This window comes from Gracilinanus agilis, chromosome 4 (genome assembly GCF_016433145.1).
Source record: "Gracilinanus agilis isolate LMUSP501 chromosome 4, AgileGrace, whole genome shotgun sequence".
NCBI lineage: Eukaryota > Metazoa > Chordata > Mammalia > Didelphimorphia > Didelphidae > Gracilinanus > Gracilinanus agilis.
The window spans coordinates 134,161,446-134,185,736 of record NC_058133.1 but is presented as its reverse complement, the minus strand read 5'-3'; the positions used below and the strand labels follow the sequence as shown (position 1 = coordinate 134,185,736).

The following is a 24,291-nucleotide window of genomic DNA, read 5'->3' as shown; positions in this document are numbered from 1 at the left end:
GTGCTTACTAAAATTAATTAGACTATAAAATAAAAAACATTTTGTTAATTCCCAAATAATTCTCTACCAGAAAAAAATGAACAGAAAAACACAATAATATGTAAATATTATTCAAAGAGTCCCTGAATTGTGAATCAAAGACAATAAAAAGTCTTAAACCAGTTCCACTAGTTACATATCAATTACATAATACTGACATTAACTTTGCTGTACCACAAATCCTCCTCACTTCTACTTATCAGGACCTCCAGGCCTCTCCACTGACTTTTCTTCACTGGCAATATTTTTCAAGTGGAACAAATAAACCCACCTGACATATTTGTAGTCATCTTCCCCAACCTAACAACTTGCAGACACCCTAAATAATTCTGTGAGAACAAGAACTATCCATCATTACTTTTGTTTATGAAAAATAGATTTATACAGTACTTTGATCCTCATAATGATCTTGTATGCTAAGTACCACAAGAATTTTATTCTCATTTTACAAATGAGAAAATAGAAGTTCGGAGAGGTAAGTGACTTACCTATGGAATATCAGATAGTGTCAGAGGCAGGATTTGAATCGAAATCTCTCTTGACTCCTAATAACATATTCTCTACTACATTCAACTACCCTCTCCAAACTCAAACATGTATCCTTGATCCAATTTTATCTTGTCTATTGAAATCTCTTATTCAAACACCACATGCCTTCTTCTGTTATTTCTTATTTCTGTTATATTAACTATAGTATTAATATACTAACTCTATTTCCAAACTTTAGCTCTTTTTCAGTGCTCAAAAAGGCAGTTCAATACTTGTTTCCTGTCAACTTGAATGAACAAAACTTCCTTCTCATCTGAGTCTCTTTCTGCCCTCATCTATCTAGAAGCTGACTATTCGTAAACTCTTAAAAAACAAACAAACTCGGAAAGTGAGTTAAGCAATATAGTTTCTGCCCACACTAGTAACAGATAAACAAGTGATGCAAAAAATTAAAAAAATATATTATTTAAGTTCAGAGGAAAGTCAAGCTATATGGTGGAAACATCCTTGAAAAAATTTTTTTCAGGAATACAACCTCAAAACTGGTTGGCTAAACCATTGAGTCTACTTAGCTGCTTGATAAGCTCCTCTTCCTGCCTTACTTCTCATCTGCTTCAGGAATCTAGAACCTGAGAAGACTTCCAACAGATTTTCTCAGAATGAATTATGGTTTACACATGAGTAGAGCTTGATTTTTGGTCATGGCTTACAAAGAAGGCTGGGAGCACCATGAAGCCAGGAATGAATACTGACAGGAACAATCAATGCTGGCTATGTGTCTCACCACTTCACCAACTGTCACTCAGCTGATTTATTCCTCTTCCTCTTAGAAAGTTCTTCCTGAACATCCATTTTGAGGAGGAAGAACCGAGATGAGCCACCTTTCATTCTCTGGACTTTTCCACCATTCCTTCCACCCCTCCCCTCTTTTCAGTTCTCTTTTGTCTTCCTTCTTTAAAATTTATTCTCTTTGAGGGAGGAAGTTTTAGTTTTGCCTCTATTAGCATCCTTAGTGCTTTAGCACGGTGCCTGGCACATAATGAATATATTAGAAAGGCTTCTTGACTTGACTTGATTCTACCTCTTCTCCAAGAAGTCAGACAGAATTAATGAATTGCAGAATTTTAGAACTGCAAGGGACCTGTGTGATCATCTAGCATTTATTTATTTACTTTTTAAAACTCTTACCTTCCATCTTAGAATCAATACTGTGTATTGGTTGTAAGGCAGAAGAGCAGTAAGAGCTAGGCAATGGGGGTCAAGTGACTTGTTCAGGGTCACATAGCTAGGATGTACCTAAAGACAAATTTGAACCCAGGCCCTCCCATCTCAAGGCTTGGCTCTCAAACCACTAAACTACCTCACTGCCCAAGCACCTTTATTTTAAAGATTAGAACAGAAAGAGATAAATATTTAGTTAGCTGTTACTAGCTCTGTTTTGAGGAGAAGAGAGGTCACCTAAAGTCAAATTGAATTTTGGTGAGGGAAAAGGAAGAGAGAAGTGAGATGTCTGACTTATCAAATAGAGGTAAAGCTGGACAGCTTTTGAGTTGAAACACTGGTTTTATGATATAAAGTATCAACATATTAATCAGGGTAATTGAGGGATAGAGGTAGGGTATTTGATTGCACATGGAGTTGTGCATAATAAATCTTTGTGGGAATCTTATGAACTATATGACTTATTGGCAATCTTACCATAATAGACTCTTTGAATTTTGTTTGTGGAGATAGCGTTGGTAAAATAATTAAAGCTTTTTCTAAAATATTTCTTACTGTAGTCTTCCCTCCTCCTGTTGGACCTACTAACATCACACCAATACAAGCCTAAAAATAAAATGGCAAATATTAGTTCCTTCCTAAAATGTAAAAGTACCAAATTGCCCTCCAGAATGGTTGGATCAATTCACAAATCCACCAATAATGCATTAGTGTCCCAATTTTGTCCCACACTCCCTCTAACATTTATTGTGGTATCTGTTGGAGATGGAATACGATTATGCTAAAAGGAATAATGAACTGGAGGAATTCCATGTGAACTGGAATGACCTCCAGGAATTGATGCAGAGTTAAAGGAGCAGAACCAGGAGAACCTTATATACAAAGATGGATACACTGAGGCACAATTGATTGTAATGGACTTCTCTACTAGCAGCAATGCAATAAACCAGGACAATTCTGAGGAACTTATGAGAAAGAACACTATTCACATTCAGAGAGAAAAACTGTGGGAGCAGAAACACAGAAGAAAAACAACTGCTGGATCATATGGGTCAAATGGATATGATTAGAGATACAGACTCTAAATGATCACCCTAGTGCAAATATCAATAATATGGAAATAGGTCTTGATCAATAACACATGTAAAACTCAGTAGAATTGTGAATTAGGTATGGGAAGGGGGTAGGGAGGAGGGGAGGGAAAGAATATGAATCAGGTAACCATGGGAAAATTTTCATAATTAATAAATAAATTAAAAATAAATTAATAAAATTAAATGTAAAATTCCAACTTTACTTATATCCTTTCAAAATTATAGTAGTATAGAGAGTGGGGGTCATATAGTTTTTTCTAGCTTTGGCTGAGTTCAAAAAGCAGTTAGGATTTGGAAAAAGGACAGTTGATTAGGGTCTCCCGTGGAGGGAGGTTGTCTGATTCAGCCGAGCTGCTTCCTTACCTAGCTATAGTATTGAAATTTAGCCTAGCTTTGATATATTTACTTAAGAAATTATTATTTTGGATAAACCCTTTATATCTTCCTTCCCTAATATTATTTCCTACCTTCCCTCCCTTACCTTATATGTCTGTGGAGTTAATAAGGAGAGTAATTAGAGAGGAGTTAAAAATCTGTGAAGGGTTAATTGTTATTTGACAATATTAGATATAAAGAAACTAGTCAGTCATCATTTATTTTGTAAATTGAGTTAAAGGCTGGTCCTTACTCAGACTCCATCTTTGCCTCCCTTCCCCCACCTGAGGTTCCTGAGACAACTGTTAGGGCTTTCCTTCAATCCACTTGCCTGACAAATCATCCTTTAAAGATAATAAACCCTTTTGTGTTTCAACAGACCTATTAGTATAATTGTCTGTTAGTTATTAAGAGAGGGAAGAAGAGGGAAAGAACCAACATACTCTGGGCTTAAAGGGAAGCCGGGTATCCATCTTGGAGGAAGGTGTAACTTCAAAACAAGTTCTTTCCTGTGAAATTAACTAAACCCTGTTTGTTAATTTCAGTTTAGTCTATTTCCCTCAGCCTGTGTTTGAGTCTAAGTCCCAGTCTGTAAAGCCTGCTGTTTGTATGTTTAGTTTAATTTCTCCTCTCCCTGAAGATCTCTGTTTCCCTTCTGTGTTATACTCCTGACTTCAGCCCTATTATATCCTGAATCTCCTTGATCCCAGCCTACCTGTAACCTAGGTTACCCATTTAGGAAGTCTCTGACAATCTCTTTTCAAATTCCCTTATCCCACACACCTTTCCTCAAATTATCCCCATTACAGACTATTACCAGATTCTGTCATATAACAAACTCATTCAAATATACTATGAACAATGCACTATCATGGGCTATAGAGAAGACAGAAATATAAATCAAACATGTTTTATATGAAATAAAGTGAGAAATTATTTGCTAAGACCTTTCAAGGATTAAGTCTTTGAACCAGGTACTATGCCAAGCCTGGCAAAACAAATATAAGTAAGCAAAAGCCACTTGGGGGGTTACATTAATAAATAGCATGAATAACTCCATTTTGTCCTTTAAACACCACTTTTTGAAGTTAAATCTCAACTTCATGTAAGTCATCTGATTTTGGAGAAGTCACAAGATTACTCTGCCAGTGTTCACCAGGCTTACGAAATGTCAGAAAAACTACCCCTTTCTCTCTCTCTTCAGTGTCTCCTGATCACATCCATCAAAAAGAAACCAGGTGTCTCAATTCCTATATCCTGTTTTTCACCCCTTCGGATTGCATATTAAATGAGTAGGAACTAATGGTTAATATCCTTGGCTACAAAGTGCCTAGGAACCCCTTTGTTTCTGCAACTTCATGCATTGCTAAACAAATCATTGTCTGGATATAACTACTTGGTATCCTTCTTCCACTGTTAACAGTTGTTTATATTCTAATAGGAAACATATATAGCAGAGCAAGAACTATCAGCATGGCTTGGAAATGAAAGAAAAGAGGGTGTTAGTGGAACTAGAATAATTTAGAATAAGGTGAAAGCTGATAGAGTCTGGGGCATAGAAACAGAAGTCTAAGTTCCAATGAGGAGAGAGTTAGGAAGAGTTCTGAGGATGAATATGGTTTGAATATAGCTTACCACAAACCAAAATAAAACAAAAAAAATCCAGCCCCCAAACAAATAACCCTCCTCACCAAAACACCCAAGCAACCAACCAACCAGAAAAACAAATAACTCCCAAACCAAAAAACCTAATAGGAGGCTGTAGTTCATCTCTTTCCAAGTATATCCTTAGTACAAGATATTGTTCATATTTTTATCTTTGACATTAAGTGCTTTACTTTCAAGATGTTTTCAATTACAGAACTGGACTGTGCAAATTTATCAACAATCCAAGCTTTATTATTACGTGGTAATTAAGAAGGTTGTAAAGACAACACAAGTACCCTTTACCCTGAAATCCCTATTTGATCTTCTTTGGATTTCTTTATCCCTGTCCAACATGGTAAATAAGGCAGGACTGAGCAAAAACTGGTTCAAACATTATGAAGTCTCATAATGTATCTGACGATTTAAGTTTTGAAAAGAAATGTTTCCAGTCCCTTCTAATCCTGGCTTAATAGCTGTGACAATATATTAAAGATTGCAAAAGACTAGGAAAAGGAGGAAGTAATAAATGAAATGAAGAAATGTGCCACTGCTAAAGAGAAATAGAAGCTGGAATTCTGAGAGGAAAACTGTCAGAAAATATACTATAATAACTTTAATTAATGCTTACATGATAAGAGAGGTCTCTTTCTCATCAGATTCTCTGTGTTGGGGACTTTTTTTAGAGTGGGCTGGAGAGTAAGGTCAAGGGCTGGATGAGATAATGTCTGTATGTACCATAAGGAATGTTCTTATACCTAAGAAGACTAATATGACCTTTGGATGGTAGTAATAAGTTCTGAATAATACTGATCCTATGGCGAGGCTGAGGCATCAGTGGGACAATACAACTTTGTAGGTATCCTTTGAAAGTCTCAAATCACCTTTAGGCATTCTGGGGGATCAAAAATAATTGTAAGCCATAGTCTCTGTTCTTAACAGACAAAACATGCTAGGGAAATAAAACTAAAACGCATAAAATGAGAGAAAAAATAAGATGCTTAATTGCCTAGATACTTTATGTGTTATTGGACTTCAAAGGGAAGAACATAGCGTAACAATGGTTTTGAGGAGTTCCCCAAGTTTTTATTTTGATGGATGGGCTTGTGAGTGTGATAAGCCTGTCTAGGGAACTCTTCACCTTTACTTAGAGGGCAACAAGAGGGTATCTCTGTGACTGGTGAGGCAGACAGAGACGAACAGGAGTCAGTGTCCAGCCAAGGGTTTCTTTGGGTCAGGGCATTAACTGTTCTCTGGGAATTAACTTTAATTGCCTGGACCCCAAGAAACCTTTGCTGAGCCCAACCCTGTCAGGGAAAGACTGAATGACTGGCAGCCTTGGACTTTGCGTAGCCAAAGCTTGCGAGACAGTCTCTCTAATTCCTTCTTCTTCCCTCTATTGCCACTGTGTTCCCAAAGGAGCTTATCTGACTGCTATTTCTTTAACAAACTTAATTTATTATGTTGGAGAATCAAGGATGGTTGAGGTGAGTGGGGGTTAGGTAGCCCTGCCCTATCACAACAGTTGAGGCCTTTTGGTACCTGGTCAAGCCTCTGGTCTTGACCAGGAGTTTTCACTCCCTCTCCTCTATCTGCTAGCTAAACTAAACTACAGACAGAAGGTTTATGAGGGTCCCTCTAAAATTGGTACATGATGGGACAGTGAGCCTCTGGGGTTGACCCAGCAAGATGGATGGGCCCACAGACCCCTTCTAGCCACTGTCAGATGTTTAAATTCTTCTTTGATGGTATGGTTAAGAAGCAGAAAACCAAATAAGTCTTCAGGGAAATAGAAACTCAGTGAAACCCTCAGGTAGTCTTGATAGACTCCAGAGGTTGGGTAAAAGTCCTCCATCTCCTTCAGAGTCCAGAAACCAAGACCTTCTCCAAGGTCCTTTTCTCCCATAAGCCTCTGCTTCTCCTTCCAACTGCTGCTCCTGTCATTCAAGGTTGCTTTTCCAAAGTTCCAAACCTTCTCTGTTCCAAGCTGATTGAGTTACTTGGAAAAAGTATTTTCAGTGGGGCAGCTCTAGGCAGCACAGTAGGACTGGGAGCCTGGCCTGAAGTTGAGAAGATATGGGTTCAAATTTTCCCTCAGGCACTTCCTAACTGATGTCACTGGGCAAGTCACTTTGTCCCCAATTGCCTAGCCCTTAGAACTGATACTTACTAATTCTAAGACAGAAGGTAAAGGTTTCTTAAAAATAGAAAAAAGAAAGAAAAGGTTTTATTAGAGCATTTAAAAAGGTAAATAGAAGGCATTTTGGTTCAGGGAACTGATAAAGCAAGAATTAGAGATGTGTATATTGTGTAGAAAATAGCAAGGGCCAGAGGCTGGTATCAAGTAAAGGATGCACTTATTTGGTTGTGGTAAGAAGTAAGATTAAACAGATTAAGGCATGGAAAGCTAGGCAGGTGACTCTGGACTTAAAAGGGTAGAAATTAGGGTGTCATTGGAGTTCTTAAACTGAAGACATCATAAGCTTCTTGAACATGGGATCTGCTTTATTTCTTTCTCTTTAAATCCACTGCCTAGAATATAGAATAGAATAGAATGTGCCCCATTTCAATACTCTTTATAAATAACAAAGTAAGTGCTATAGACACCCCAAAGAAAAACCATCTAAGCAGAGCAAGTAATTTCTTACCAAACTGACCATAATTTGCAATTCCTAATGGTTTTTATTTCCTACATCAATAAAAAATTTTCTAAAGCTTGATAATTTTAATTATTAAATACTTTAAAAATTAACAAATGTTTATTGATTGAGAGGTACATAGTAATATCAGTATATCAGGAAGTCTCTCTCTCTCTCTGTACCTTTCTCTCTATCTATGGAACAAAAAAAAATAAAAAACTAGAGATTTTTTTGGGGGGGCAGTAGGAAGGAGAGAAGGGAGCAATGAAGAAGGGAGAGAAACACAGTATAAAGGAGATAGTAACTGAAGGGGGGAGGATAAGCATGATAATGTAATATAAAAGACAAGAGCAAAGAGATTTTCAGAGGAATTTAGTATTAAGGAAAATAAGAGGCTGCCAAGTTCAGTGTTGAATGGGGACTCAGAAATGATCACTAGATTGAACGAGTGGGAAATGAAAGACCTCTGTAGAGTGGTGAAGGAAGAAGCTAAGCACATAAGGAGAAAAAAGGTGGCTAGGAAATATAGGGACAGCTAGGTGGTGCAGGACAGAGTACTGAGCCTGGAGTCAGGAAGATTCTTCTTGAGTTCAAATCTGGCCTCAGACACTTATTAGCTACGTGAGCCTCTTTAAGCCACTTCACCCTGTTTGCCTTAGTTTCCTCATTTGTAAATGAGCAGGAGAAAGAATGGCAAACCACTTCAGTATCTTTGCCAAGAAAACTCCAAACAAGGTCATGAAGAATAAAACACAACTGAATAACAATAAGGAAAACAAAGGCAGTAGAGAAAAGAGTGAAGTAAATGGAGAGGAAGGTGATAAGGTACCTGAAGGGATTTGTATGTTTGTGGGTAAAGGAAAAGAAATTAAGCATTTAGGGAATTGGGGAAAAAGAAGAGCCAGAGTGTCTCCAAGATTTCTTAGCTTCAAAACTGGAAGGATGGTGGAACTACAAAAATAAATGGATTGAAAAGTGTTCATTTTTCTTTTTGATCAATTAGTTATTGGGGAATGACTCTATTTTGTGAACTGAAATTGTGTTAATGATTAATGATTAGGATCAGAATAAATTACAAAAAATATTTGAGGTGGACATGATTGGGGATGTAGACTCGAAACTACCACACCAATGCAACTAACAACAATTTGGAAATAGGTCTTGATCAATGACACATGTTAAAACCAGTGGAAATGTGCATCGGCCATGGGTGGGGGGATTGCGAGGGGAAAGTAGGAGCATGAATCATGTAACCATGTTAAAATGAATATTAATAAATGGTTAAAAAAGAATAAATTACAAAAAATAGAAACATGGAAACTAGAATTTGGAAGAATGGTAGAGATGATTTGTTTTAGATAAATTGGTTTTGACATGATGATAACATTTTAATAGAAATATCTTGTCAAGAGCTGTGTGTTAGTGGAAATTTGGGGTTCATTTGAGCCTTAAAATATTTAGATATATGACAAACTTTCTGTGGACGTTTAGGGGACTTGGAAACTACATTTCCCATGATTCAACGGGTTTCCTGTCTTACGTGATGATGTGAGCCAACGTAAAGTGTAGCTTAAATAGAGAGGACTTGATTGGAGGAGTCTCTTTGGCACGAAGGAGCCAGGTGGGAGAAGGTATGGCGGGGAATTTGAATTAGATCTTAGCAGGTGCGTGGTCAGCTTATATTTTATCAAATGGCTTTAATTAAAATATTAATAATTCTATTTACATCCATCTATATTCATCTTAAATAATTGCTGTGAATATGAGACTTTATATATGTACATATATATACACATACATATATATTTAAGTTTGGGGCAAATTTTATTTAATTAAATAATTTAGAATATTTTTTTCCATGGTTACAAGATTCATGTTCTTTCCCTCCCTGCCCACCTCCTATAGCTGATGTGCAATTCCACTGGGTTTTACATGTGTCATTGATCAAGACCTATTTCCATATTATTGATATTAGTACTAGAGTGATCATTTAGAGCAGTGATTCCCAAAGTGGGCTCTACTGCCCCCCTGTGGGTGCTGCAGCTATCCAGGGTAGTGGTGATGGCCACAGGTGCATTTATCTTTCTTATTAATTGCTATTAAAATTTTAAAAAATTAATTTCCAGGAGGCTAAGTAATATTTTTTTCTGGAAAGGGGGTGGTAGGCCAAAAAAGTTTGGGAACCACTGATTTAGTTCGCATCCCTAATTATATCCCCATTGACACATGTGATCAAGCAGTTGTTTTTCTTCTGTGTTTCTGCTTCCACAGTTCTTCCTCTAAATGTGGATAGTGTTCTTTCTCATAAGTCCCTCAGAATTGTCCTGGATCATTGCATTGCTACTAGTAGAGAAGGCCATTACATCTGGTTATACCACAGCTTCTAGCTGTTTCCAGGGTCAAGCCCCCAGTGGTCCCAGTCAGCTGCCCAGAGCCCAGAAATTGGCCCACATTTGCTCCTCCACCTTAGGCTCTCCCAAGTCCTAGCATGCTGAGCTGCTTCCACTATCTGCTCTCAGCTCCACTCCCAAGCCCAGGATCTGCACTCTCTATCCTCCTGGGGTCTCAAGTCTTGCTGCTCTCAGGGGCAAGCTCCTGGTGGTACCAGTTAGCTGCCAAGAAGCTAGGTTTTGCTCCCCTGCTCACTCTAACTCTGGCAAGCAGCCTCTGACTCTGGTACTGTATGTGGGGTAGGGGAGGGTTGATCAGCTTGTGTTTTGATGGGAGCTATTCCCCCCACCCCCTTATAGCATGGAAGTGCTCAAACCCCATGTACCTTTGATACTGCGCCCTATTGTGGGATCCCTTTTTTCATCTGGATTTGTTTTTTTTGTATTTTGGAGGTATGTTGTATGGGTTGGTTAGGAGAGCAAAACGCCCTGCTTCTACTCTGCAGCCATCTTAACCTGGAAGTTTAAGGATTGTTTTGGGAAAGAGGGATGAGACCTATTCTGTTTAACCTCAGAAATATTAACCAGAAACAATGGGTGGAAGCTGAAAGAAACCAATTTAGGCTTAATGTTAGGAAAACAACAATGAATTTCTAACAGAGCTATAATAAAGTACAATAGACTGACTTGAGCGGTGGTAGGTTCCCTGCCTTGGAGGTCTGAGCAGAAATCCTAAGTTATATTAGAAGGTGGAGTCTTTTTGTGTTTGAGTTGGAATGGATAATTGCTGGGGTCCCTTTCACCTCCTCAAAGTCTGTGATTCTATAAAATTTTACTTTTTACTTTTTATCTTTCTACTGAACTTTGGACAAACCAGAAGACCTGATATTTACAGAACTACAGAAAACCATCTAGAGATCAGTGACAAGGGAAAACAGAGTGGGCAAGCTGCTGTTGTATTAAGTTCTTTCTACTTCCCTATTCTTGTACTATGTGTGTGTGCATCAGGTATTCACTAAATAATTTAAGCTTCATTCTATTTTTTCATAATAGGGACAGAAAGCTTAACAATCAGAAAACATGGGAACACATCTGGGAATCAGTAATAAGGATAAATAAAGCAAGTAGATCTAATTAGATAGTTGGATTTCTGCTTACCTATCTATCAGCTTCTTCCTGTTTCTGTATGTGAGGCATAGTGGAAATACGCTCATGTCAATTAAAGTTGGTCAAGCAAGATTTTGCTACACTCTCATTAGAAAAGGTAGGAAAACTGAACCTCAGTAAATTAATCTCAGCATCTTTCAGTGACAACCCTTTAGCATAATAAACCCACTTGAAACATTAGTAGGGGTGAGCTGGTGATTTTTTTTTAGCAATGAGCCTTTAGACAGAAACAATACTTCTAGCAAAACATCTCAACATTGGCTTTCTCTCTCTCTCTCTTTCTCTTTTTCCCCTCCCCACTCTCTCTTTCTCCCTCTGTTCCCTTCTCTCTCTCTCTCTCTCTCTCTGTCTCTTCTCTCTGTGTCTCTGTTTCTATCTCTGTTTCTGTCTCTGTATGTCTTTGCCCCTGTCTCTCTCTCTCTTGATATCTATGTTCCTTAGGAAGGACTTATCAATTAACCACTTAAGTCTGAACTAGCTATTTACCTAATGGCTTTTTTAAAAAGTTACATAGCTTTTAGAATCTAGGACAAAGGATTGTTGAAATATAAGTTTACATTTACCTGGATTTGATGATAAAATTCTATAACCTTCTTTTTCTGAGATGGCCAAGGTTGTAAGGCTAGCTGCTCTGTCACTATATCTATTGCTTTCTAGAGGAAAAAAGAAAACCATGATGAATAAATTTGAAAACAAATGGCTATATTATCTTAGGTTCTGAATTGAATACCCTCAAAAATAATTCTTTATTACAAATAACCAGATATAAAATTATCTTTTGCCATCCACCGTTAAAAGTACCACTGGCTACTTTTCAAAAATTCTATTCAACTAGTATTTGTTAAGCACTTACTATATGCAAGGCTTTGTGCTGGAAATATAAAGGCAAAATGAAAAGTGGCTCCTGACCACAAGGTTGTTACATTCTTCTTCACAAGAAGGATATGGAACATTAGAAAAATTTATCTTTCATACATGACTGTAGTTGTAGCAATTTTAAGGGAGAGTTGCAGTATTATAACATAGCATAACTTAAGAAAAATATTAAGACAATCCAGGCAGTGTAAGGAATGTGTTCTAATAAGATGCAATTTATTAAAAAAAACACCCACAAATATTTTACAAGGAAAGGGCATCTTTAGAGAGATCATCTGTTCTAATTCCCTCATTTTATTCATGAAGAAATTGAGGTCTAGAAGGTTAAAGAGATTTGCCCAAAGTCACATAACAAAAAAGGAAGAGTTGGGATTTGAACCAAGTTTTGACTTCAAATATAATAACCATCAGATCTGGACGATTCAGATAGTAATCTCCGAATTGCAACACTAGAATTCTTTCCTGTATGCCACTGGATGAGAAGCTAAGACACAAAGAAATTAAATGGCTGAGTGGATAGAGAGCCAGACCTGGAGACAGGAGGTCCTGGGTTCAAATCTGAACCCAGCCACTTCTTGTGTGTCCCTGGGCAAGAAAGTTACTTAATCTCCATTGCCTAGTCCCTCTCACTCTTTTGCCTTGAAACCAATACATAATGATGATTCTAAGACAAATGGTAAGAGTTTAAAAAAAGAAAGAAATTAAATGAATCTGTTAAGGTGGCATAGTCAGGAGTGGAGTCAAACCTCCTGATTCACAGCTTTTTGTCTTTCAACTATTCAATTCAATTCAATAAACATTTATGAAGTATTTACTATGTAGAACTCACTGTTATGTACTGGGCTAGACTGGGTTACAAAGAATAATAATACCTCTGTAACTTCTGACATGGACAATATCAGTGTATGTCTGATGCCCTTGATATGGACACCCTTGAGAGAGAAGGGAAGGATTCAAAAGGCAATCCCAAAATGCAAGCTTTTTTTTGTAAACATTGATTTTATTTTTAATTAACAAATATTTGATTTCTCTCCTTGCCAATTCCTTCACCCTACCTCTACTAACAATTAGGGCAGAGAATCAAACTCTTATAGCAAAAATATAGGCAAAAATATATGTCTTATACATCAGGTTCATCACTCTATTGGAGAGGGGGATAGCATGTTTCCTTATCGGTCTTCAGGAAGCATGGTCGGTCACTACATTGATCAAGACTTCTTAAATATTGTAAAGTTCTTAGTCTTTACAATGTTGTTATTACATAAGTTGTTCTCCTAGGGTGCACATTTGACTGTTTCAGTTCATATATATCTTTCCAGGTTTCTCTGAAACTATTTTTTTTCCCTTTCCTATGGCAGTATTTCATTCATATGACATAATTTGTTCATCCATTCACCAGGTGATAGACACCTCCATATTTTCCAGTTCTTTGCCACCATAAAAAAGAACTGCTAAAATATTTTTTGTATATATAAGTCCTTTTCCTCATTCTTTGATCTCTTTAGGTTATATATAGGCCTACTAATAATATAACTCAGTCAGAAGATGTGCACATTTTTATAATTTTAGGTCCTCACTCCAAATTGCTATTTAGAATGGCTAGATCAATTCATAAATACATCACAATGAATTGGTGTGTGTTTTCTCACAACCATTCTAATATTTGTCATTTTCCTCTTTTGTCACCTTGACCAATCTGATGGGTACAAAGTAGAACATGAGAATAGCTTTGGTTTTCATTTTTCCAATTATTAATGAGATAAAGCATTTTTTAACATAGCTGTTGATAGCTTTCTTCTTTTTTTATTTCTTCTTTTGAAAACTTCCTGTTCATGTCCTTTGACTATCAATTGGAGAAAGGATATTATACTTATAAATCTGATTCAGTTTCTTATTTATCTTTAACATGAGACCTTTTATCTGAGAAACTTGCTCTAACAATTTCCGCCATTTAACTGTTTCCTTTATAATTTGAATTGTATCCATTTTGCTTGAGCAATGACTTTAATTTATTAGGTAATATAATCATTAATTTTATCTTCTATGATGCTCTCTTTATTTTATAAAGCAGCTAGGTGGTGCAGAGTATAGAATATCGGGCCTGGAGTCAAATAGACTAAAATTCCTGAGTTCAAATCTGATCTTAGACACTTACTAGTTGTGTGAATTGGAGAAGGAAATGGCAAACAACTCAATTACTTTGCCAAGAAAACCCCTAATGGGGTCATGAAGAGTTGGACACTACTGAAAAACAACTAGACAACATACTTTTATAATTACTCTTCCCCTAACAATAACTCTAAGGCTAAAAAGTTAAAAAAAAAGACTCCATAATGTAGAGTCATTACTGCCCAACTATTTGATATTCTCTGCCCTAGGATTTTATCAGCTAATTGCACAGTGCATAAAGATTTGCCCAGAAATGCAAGCAACACAGAGCAATGCAATCATAATCACAAAGGGAAAACCACCCTGGTAACCAGATATCTCACAGTTGGCCTCATCTGTCTCAAGGAGATCTTACTTGGTTATCTTGTTCTTTTTTTCCTTACAAATATACAACTCAACCACCATAGTATTGTGATCTAGTGTAATACAAGATGGAATGACTTGTCTTCCCCTCCCCTTTTATCAGTTGCCTACAGGCATTCTCAATATAAATCTGGTGTACCAATTCTGCAAAAAGCACCCCAACACTGCTTTGGCCCAGCCAAGAAAAGGGAAGGATGAGAACCAAGGGAGGTTGTAGGACAAATGGCCAGAATGAATAGCTATTGCACTAGTCTTGAAGAAAAAGGGGCTGAAACTCAACTGGTACCAATCCTCACCCTCATCAGACTACTCAGGACATGAGCTAAGTCTGGTGAAAACTAAATTCCCTAATAATGGGAGGAGGTTAAGGCAGCTTTGCAGCCCAGTCTTCTCTCCTCTCCTCGATTCTAATTCTTCCCTCACACAGACCAGCTGATGAAAAATAGGTTTTGTCAGTCTCTAGCACATCTCTGTCTCTAGTTTGTTACATTAGAGACTCTGAGAAATTTTCTTTCATGTGATATCTGAGATACTCTCTCAGTTGAGCTGAGTTACCTTTCTCCCAATGAGAGAGCTCCTTGTATATACAAGCTCTGTCTTATGTGGTATCTCTTCAGGAAGACCCGAGTTTGAATCCTGCCTCTGATAATTACTAGCTATTTTTTTTAAACCCTTACCTTCCGTCTTGGAGTCAATACTGTGTATTGGCTCCAAGGCAGAAGAGTGGTAAGGGTAGGCAATGGGGGTCAAGTGACTTGCCCAGAGTCACACAGCTGAGAAGTGGCTGAGGTCAAATTTGAACCTAGGACCTCCCATCTCTAGGCCTGACTCTCATTCCACTGAGCTACCCAGCTGCCCCCAATTACTAGCTATTTTTTTAAGACCCTTAACTTTGGTGTATTGTCTCATAGGTGGAAGAGTGGTAAGGGTGGGCAATGGGGGTCAAGTGACTTGCCCAGGGTCACACAGCTGGGAAGTGGCTGAGGCCGGGTTTGAACCTAGGACCTCCTGTCTCTAGGCCTGACTCTCACTCCACTGAGCTACCCAGCTGCCCCAATTACTAGCTATTTTAACTTGGGCAAATCACTGAACCTCTGCTTTCCTCAGTTTTTTCCTCTTTAAAATGAAGAATAATAACCACATGTGTTTGTTGTGAGGTTCATAACATATACAGTGCTTCACAAACTTTAATATGCTATATGAATGCCAGCTATTATCAGTTAGTTTATTCCTTTTTTTCAGATATCTTGAAAATCAGTTTCTCAACATTCTCAAAATCAGGTCCCCTCCCCAGGTATAGCACTCTATATGTAAACTTAATCTGCTCCAGCTGTCCTTTCCATCTACATTTTCTTTAGTGCCATTTCTACATCTTCATGTACTACAAGATTCTGTGACATTAGAGTCCAAAAACAGAGGTCTAATTGTCACTGAAGGGAAGGGTAAAAGGGAATAAGCATTTATATAATACTGTGTGTGCATACCAGGTATTGTGCTAAGTGCTTTTTACAAATATGATCTCATTTGATCCTCATAACAAACTTAGGAGGTAGGTGCAGTTTTTGTTCTTATTTTATAGATGAAGAAGCTGAGGTAGAGGTTAAGTGACTTGCCCAGTGTCACACAGTTAGTAAATGTTTGAAGTTGGATTCCAACTCAGATCTTTCTGACTCCAGGACCAGGGTTCTAATTTACTACGATAGTCATTTCTTATATTAATAGAACCTTTTCATTCTTTTTTTTCCTTTTGTTTATTTGCTTTCTAAGTCACTGATTTTTTTAAAAGAAGAATTGCGTCTTAAATTTTATATATATGTATATACCTCCAAGTGTGGATGATTTACTTTTGGAACTACAAGTCTGGGGAATATATCTCCTAGAATGCTTTCAAAAAGTGGGATATCTTCAGGGAGAAACTTAGGTAAACTAGCTTCTTTCACTGCCAAGATGATGATCAAAATTTCATCAATTTCAGAGAGATCTTCAGTGGTGGTCCTTTAATATTGGGGAAGAGAGACGAGAAGGAAGAAGGACATACATGAAAACCTGCATTAATTTGGAGCAAGCAATTGGATATTCTTGACTAAGACAACATATAATCAACATTTTTGGTTAGTGTTTTACACAATACAAGTTATATAATATAGACTCTATCTCTCATACTATAATATACAATTTTCTGTGGTTCTCTAATTCCAGCCTGGTGTATATATTAAAATAGAACTGCAAAGGATTTCATATTGAAATGACTTGACAAGGATCCCATTGTGTGTAGGAATAGGTAAATTACTGTTGATGGGCAGCCTAAAAATTGTTTGGGTCTGAGCATTCTAGGATTCTTTTTCTGTGATTCTGCCACTGCCATTGTGGAGGCTGCTCTGTAGTGAGGGCTATTCTGCATTTTTCTCTGTTTCAAGGATGGCGATGATCCAATAATTTGCTACCAAATGGCAGTTTTTTGTTAATGAAATTCTTTGGGTTGCAATCTTCATTTGTGGAGGCAATTTCTACACTTAAATTTTCTAATATAATTGAATCACTGATTGGTTTGTATATTTTCATAATCTTCTTGTGTATGTGTGTGTGTGTGTGTGTGTGTGTGTGTGTGTGTGTGTGTGTGTGTCTATGGCTAGATTCATAGAATAACAAAATCTCTACCAAATTAGAACTTTTAGAGGCAATGGAAAGGAGTGTGTTTGGTTTGAGTGGGCAGCAACATATTAAATATAGCAGAGAGGATAATAAAGAAGCACATGATAGGCACCAGTGATCTAGTCATATAGTGCAAGACAGGGATTCCCAATGGACAATCCATGTATATCAAGATCCTTAAGCTTAACCCTTGTAGAGGATGTATGGGATGCAATGGCTAAATACTGCACAGGATGAGGAGGTATGGATGGGTTGTACTTTGCACAGTTGAAAAAAAGTACTCCCCTTGATAAGATAGTGGAGTCACTGAAATACAGAATACTTACTTGGGATATAAAGGGGAATATACTACCTGTAGGGCATTTTACAAATATGGGATTCTGTGATACTATTTTTAGACTGTTCACTCCTCTTGGAACTCATTGACTCAAGAATAGATTTATTAGGCCTAAGTGGAGGAATAACGCCTTCTTTATTTTGTCTGATTCAACCTCTAAATTCTGGTACAAGACTAAATGAGCTAGCTCTGAAAAGCAGTATTGGCTAGGACCCTGTAGGTTTTATTTGTTGACATACACAAAACATAAAATGATTTAAGAGTAAAGTAGGCATGTAAAGTAAAGTAGGCAAAGAGAGGCAAAAAAATCCAAAATAGCCCAGAAAACTAAAACAAAACCCAATGATCTATTGGCAAACAATTTTTATGTTGTCTAATAATGTCATATACTTTCTGATCATGGAAACAGCTTATCTTAAAAACATTCCTATCACTATACATATTCTGAATTTTTGACTAAAAATATGTCTGAGGCAGCTAGTTGGCTAGGGTATGGAATGCAGGGCCTGGAGTTAAGACAACAATGAACTCAGTTCCCATCTCAGACACTAGCTATGTGATTCTGGGCAAGTCACTTAAATTCTGCCTCTCTTGGTTTCCTCATCTGTAAAATAGATATGATGAAAAGTACATATTTCCCAGGATAAAATAATATTTTTAAAGTGCTTTATAAATCTTTACAGTGCTATATAAATGCTAGTTATTGTTGTTATAGTTATTTTTAATTATTATTATATGTCATTCAAAGTTTCTCAAAGGAGCCTGTGGAAAGTTTAAAGAGAGAGTGGAAGCTATGTCCTGGACTGAATATGGGGTGGGTAAGATCCATGATTATCATCAGTATATTCCTGTACATCTCTTTCCTGTGTCCTTGCATCTTCCCTAGGGAAGGAGGACAAACTCAAACTGAAGCAGGTACCATGGTGGCTGAGAAGGACAAAGGGTTTTTAGGGGAGTCCCACCCCAATGAAAGTGACCACTGCTTTGGACTTCAGTGACAGGAAATAAAAACACACACGAGTGGATAGAAGGCTGTGTGCCTTTTCTATTTCTAATGAGTAAATCGAGAATCTTCTGATTGGGGAGGGTGGAAGGTGTTCAACCAGCTTCTCCTCCCAGATGCTTTATTTAAGGAGGGAACACAGGGCAGATGGCTTGTCATTTCCCACCTGGTTACAGGTGTTCATCTACTCTGCCCCTCTCAAGGTTGCCCCTTCTGCCCAACATTAGACTAGGCACTTCTTAAGGGCAGGGATTATCTTTGTCTTTTCTGAGAGCTTAGCCCAATGCCTGCTACATAGTAAGCCCTTTTTTTTTTTGTTCTCTATTTTGAAACCTTTATCATATGATATAAAGTATCTGTTCCAATGCAGAAGAGCAGTAAGGGCAATGCCATTGTTTTCCCCCAGCCAATTGCACATCCACCAAAATCTGTCCACAATCCCCTTGTGTTTCTCAGGTTAAGAGTGTCTGCTCTGAACCAAGTTTTTTTTTTCCTCAGTGAAGAAGCTCTAACAGTTATTGTAGAGGGTGAGTGCAGCCTGGACCCCCATATAGCACTTCCTTCTCCTTTCCTTTTGGCTCCTAGAATTCCTGTCCTGTCCATTCTCCATTGTGCTTTCTCAACCAGCCCACTCAGGGCTTCTAGATGATCATCTCATCTCCTACTAATATTTCTATACCTTAACTTCTAAATAATATTTGACTTACAATCTATACTCCTGTTTCTTTCGGTCAGCCATGAGTAACACTGTCTTTATAGCTCTCATGCCAAAGTCATAATGATCCTAGGAAAAATGTTATTAAAAAAAGATTATTTTCAAATATATATCAATTTCTTTTGTCGTGTATGTGTGTGTGTGTGTGTGTGTGTGTGTGTGTGTATACAAACATGGTAAGAATATAGGAAACTCTGATTCAGTTCTAGATTTGCTGCTTCCTGACATCTCATTCTGCTCTACCTATTCTACCTAATCTATCCTCAGCTAGTGGCACAGTGAATAGAATGCTTGCCCTATAGTCAGAAAGACCTGTATTCAAATGCAGCTTCAGACCCTTACTAGTTGTGTGGCCCTCAGCAATTCACTTAACTCCATGTGCCTCAGTTTCCTTATCTGTAAAATAGGAACAATAATAGAACCAAGAGTTGTTTTGAAGATCAAAGGAGATGATCAATATAAAGTTCTTACCATAGTGTTTGGTGCATAAGTGCTATATAAATGTTAGCTATCATTTTCATTATTATTATAGGCTTTATCTATGTACAGCCCCATTCTAAAAAGAAACATAAATGTTAGCTGCTCAGAGAGTGGCTGAAGTTCACTGGTATAATGAGCAAATATTGATATAATACTGATATAATGAGCAAGTATTTTCTTTTGATGGGAAAAGAGGGGAATAACATGGACAGAGAGATCTTTGAAGAGAAAGAACATCTGTCTGAAGTTTCAGGAACAAATTTGCACAGATTTATTTCTTCAAGGGGACCTCAAGAACCTATTTCTCATGATTGAGAAGGGTGTTCTGCAATGCAAAAGAAGAGACATCTCAGCATCACCCTCCTTAGATAAATATAAACTTCTTGAGATCAGAGACTTTTTTTTTGTTTTTGCATCTTTGGGGCATAACATGTTATGCACTAAATAAATGCTTGACAGATTGAGATGTATTCGTCCTTTTCATCAGCTTGGGAGGGAAGCAGAGGGCTCTGGAAATATTGGCTTAAATCCAGTTAAAGGGCAAAACTCCTGGAGAGTTTTGATTCCCTATGGAGAATGCTCTCTTCACTAGCTAGGCTAGCATGGGGACACCTGTCTATTGGTAGAATTCCCTATACCCATGGCTCTCTCTGCTTCCTTGCATTCTTAGGCTACAAGACCAAAAGGGGCAAATAGAATAGTGGAATTGAAAATAGTAAACACAGTAGATTAATGCAAAGAATATCTATTCTTAGAGCCAGAAATAGAGTGAGAAGGGGAAGTATTGGTAGTGAAACTACCTAGTTATTTAAGCCTTTGCAAAGCATTGTAACCTTTCTGAGGTTTCATCTGTTTCTTACTTTGAAAATGAGACTAATTACAAATTCACAAAGCTGTTGTGAATAAAGGTATTCTGTTAAGTTTGAAGTGCCACACAAATGATTCCATTCTACTTGAAGGAATTTATATTTTTTTTCTTTAATTGTATGAGGCCTTGTTTTTCTTATTTGGAAAAAATAAAACAAATTGTTTATTGTTTTCTTTAACATAGCATCTAGGGTTCTGAGCAAAGCAATTAGTTACCTGGTGTGAAAGTTGCTTGTTAATCAGTTCATAAAGGTTAATAAGTTTGTTTGACAACGATTTTGCATATTTGAAACCTGATGCAAACAGCATTATTTCAGCAATAAGTTGATAGTGGGGTACCATCATCACCACAGGTCGAAACAGAGATTTTAAGTTATCTGGGAGTTCCACGCGTCCTTTGTATCTTAAAAAAAACCCCAAGGAAAATATTTGTCAATACTTAATTTTTTTTCAAACAATTTTTCCCTCAAATCTGAGAATATTCTTATTAGCTGGTGCTAACTTACACATTATTATTCTTAATGTATTTCACTAATTCTTAGTTTAACTGAATGAAAAGGGAATATTTGTTAGAGCCCACAGCTATACAGTATGAAACCTAGCCCTCAGAAAAGCTAAGTAGAAAAACATAAATATAGAGAGAACATTCCTAACAAGTGTGATTTAGAAAATGATGAGATAGATATATACACACAATTAAATGGTCTATTTGGGGAAGAATTTTGCTTATAAATACTAGTTGTTGCCAGTCTTTTGGGCCTGGCAGTAAAATTGAATTATTTTTGCTTTTTTTGAGAGGGAAAAAGACTTGGATTCCAGGCCTGTCCTAGATGCTTATTAACTTGTACAATTAATCACAGGCAATTTAACTATTCAATCTATTTCTTTATCCATAAAATGGTGGGCAATAATCCTGGCTCTACATCTCTTTTGTGACATTTGTAAGGGGAGTGCTTTGTCAACCTGAAAGTAAACTATAGCTAATGTATTTAATGTTTCTATTTTTCTGCATTTGTTTGTAAGGCTTTCATGTTCTATTATATGATCAGTTTTTGTGAGGGTGCCATATAATGCTAAGAAAAGAGTATATTCCTTTCTGTTACCATTTAGTTTTTTCAGGAGGTCTATCAAAACTAACTTTTCTAAAATTCTGTTCACCTAGAAAAAATCCATTCACTTTCTTAATTTCTTGTTATTTTTTTTGTTTGTTTTATCTAATTATTCCCACTCCCCAATAATTTCTATCTCTGGTACCATTAAGCCGCCACGTTTCAATTTTTTTTCATTAGTTCCCTGGGTATTCTTGATCTTTTGTGCTTCCAGATGAATTTTGTTATTATTTTTTCTAGTTCTATAAAATAGTTCTTTGTTAGTTTGGTTGGCATGGCTTTGAATAAACAAATCAATTTAGGTAAGGTTGTCATTTTTATTATATTAGCTCAGCCTGCCCAATTAGCCTAAGCAATTAATGTTTTTCTGATTATCTAGATCTAACTTTATTTATGTGAAAAGTGTTTTGTAATTGTGTTCATATAACTCCTTTGTCTTGGCAGATAGATTCACATGTATTTTATATTGTCTAAAGTGATTTTAAATGGAATTTCTATTTCTAACTGTTGCTGCTGGACTTTGTTGGAAATACATAGAAATGCTGATGATTTATATGGTTTTTTCTTGTCTCCTGCAACTTTGCTAAAGTTATTAATTATTTCAGCTAGTTTTTTAGTTGATTCTCTAAGTATGTTATCATATCATCTGCAAAGAGTGATAGTTTAGTTTCCTCATTGTCTACTTTAACTCTTTTAATTTCTTTTTCTTCTCTTACTGCTAAAGGTAACATTTCTAGTACCATATTAAATAATAGTGGCATCCTTGCTTCACTCCTAATCTTATTGGGAAGACTTCTAACTTATTTCCATTGCAGATGATACTTGATGATGGTTTTAGATAGATACTACTTATTATTTTAAGGAAAGGTCCTTTTATTTCTCTGCTTTCTTGATTTACCTAATTCTGAGAGGGTAAGATTAATGTCCCTTACTAATAGTTTTGTTGTCTGTTTTCTCTTTTAGCTCATATAATTTTTTCCTTTAGGAATTCAGATGCTATGGCATTTGGTGCATATACACTTAATATTGATATTACTTCATTGTGTATCATACCTTCTATCAAGATGTAATTTCTATCCTTATCTCTTTTAATTAGATTATTTTCACTTTTGCTTTGTCTGAGACCATAATTAAGAATAACATTTTCTGCTCTAGCCCTTTACCTTTACTATTTGTGTCTCCCCCCTTTAAATGTGTCTCTTATAGACAGCATATAATGGGATTCTGGCTTTTAATTCACTCTGCTATCTTCTGTTTTATGGCTGAGTTTATCCCATTCATATTCATAGTTATTATTACTGTGTTTCCCCTCATTTCACTTTCCCCCTGTTCATTTCCCCTCTGTTGTAAGTTAAAATGTTTTATTGTATAGATTACCTTTCAGATAGATGCATTATTGCATTTGTTGATGAGACAATGGAGTGGAAAGAGTTGTAGGGGAAGGTAAAAAGTCAGAGCCAGCCAAAAGACAAACATAATTTTGAAACTCTTCCAGAGTATCAAATAAAATTAAGACAAGGGCAGAATTTAGCCTTAGAACTAGTGAGATTCCCTGTTCCTTCTATAGATTCATTGCAACTTACCCGGGATTCAAGGTGACAAAGATTGCACAGGTTGAGTTGATTCGAATGTCTTTTCCTTCTAGTACAAACCTAAAATATATTACATTTTAAAAAATCAATAACTAAAAGAAATGTCCTCTATAGGCAGACATGGTTTAATAATATAGGCGAGAATTAAAAATCTCCTAATGCTATGTTGTAAATAAATTTTAAATATAGAACATTGCTAAATAATAGCCCAAAAGCAAACAAACAAAAAACCTCAAACCAATCAAACATTTTACTAATTTAAACTCCCACAGAAAGTGTCTATAAGGGGCTATGCTTTAATTAATCATTCAGACAACAAACATTCATTAGATGCCTAATGGAACAGGCACTCTTTAGTTTAATGGCTCAAGAAGAAATTTGGAAAAATGAAATTGCCCAACTAGTTAATCAATTTCACAAAATATATTTTTCACAATTAAATTGAATTCCTTCTTCTGAGCATCATGAGTGTTATTTTGGAAGAAAAAGAATGGAAAAAAGATTTACTTTTTATACAGAACACTAAAAATTCTTCCACAGTATATTTTCTAAGAGCAGAGCTTTTCATCACTGTTCCTAGACATACATTAATATCATACTAATTCAGAATAATGAGGGTAAGGAATATATGTATTCAGTATGATGATAATAAGGATGAAAACATGTAACTATAAATTGATTTTTTTTAAATTTTTAAACCCTTAACTTCTGTGTATTAGTTCCTTGGTGGAAGAGTGGTAAGGGTAGGCAATGGGGGTCAAGTGACTTGCCCAGGGTCACACAGCTGGGAAGTGTCTGAGGCCAGATTTGAACCTAGGACCTCCCGTCTCTAGGCCTGGCTCTCAATCCACTGAGCTACCCAGCTGCCCCTTATAAATTGATTTTTAACACTAAAGTTTGGTTTTCAATGTGAAGCAGATTTAATCTAAATGTTTAATTTATACAAGACTTCCATTAACACCATGCTTTCATTTGTAGGAAGCCTCTAGCCTTAATCCCAAACTGAATTACAAAATGAACTGGGTCAGGTTATGACTTTTCCTTCTCTCATTTACTTTCCTTTTTATACT

At 36.6% G+C, this 24,291-nt stretch overlaps 1 protein-coding gene across 1 annotated transcript in view; it reads right to left on the bottom strand.

The window, feature by feature from the left end:
* DNAH14 (dynein axonemal heavy chain 14) overlaps positions 1–24,291 on the bottom strand; it is a 374,871-nt gene that overhangs the window by 191,254 nt on the left and 159,326 nt on the right. The window contains exons 32-37 of the mRNA XM_044674970.1: positions 23,213–23,281; positions 20,737–20,923; positions 19,166–19,242; positions 16,290–16,461; positions 11,622–11,711; positions 2,227–2,355 (exon numbers count right to left, since the gene is read on the bottom strand). Coding sequence (XP_044530905.1) covers positions 2,227–2,355; positions 11,622–11,711; positions 16,290–16,461; positions 19,166–19,242; positions 20,737–20,923; positions 23,213–23,281 — 724 coding nt within the window. The remainder of the gene's footprint in view (positions 1–2,226; positions 2,356–11,621; positions 11,712–16,289; positions 16,462–19,165; positions 19,243–20,736; positions 20,924–23,212; positions 23,282–24,291) is intronic.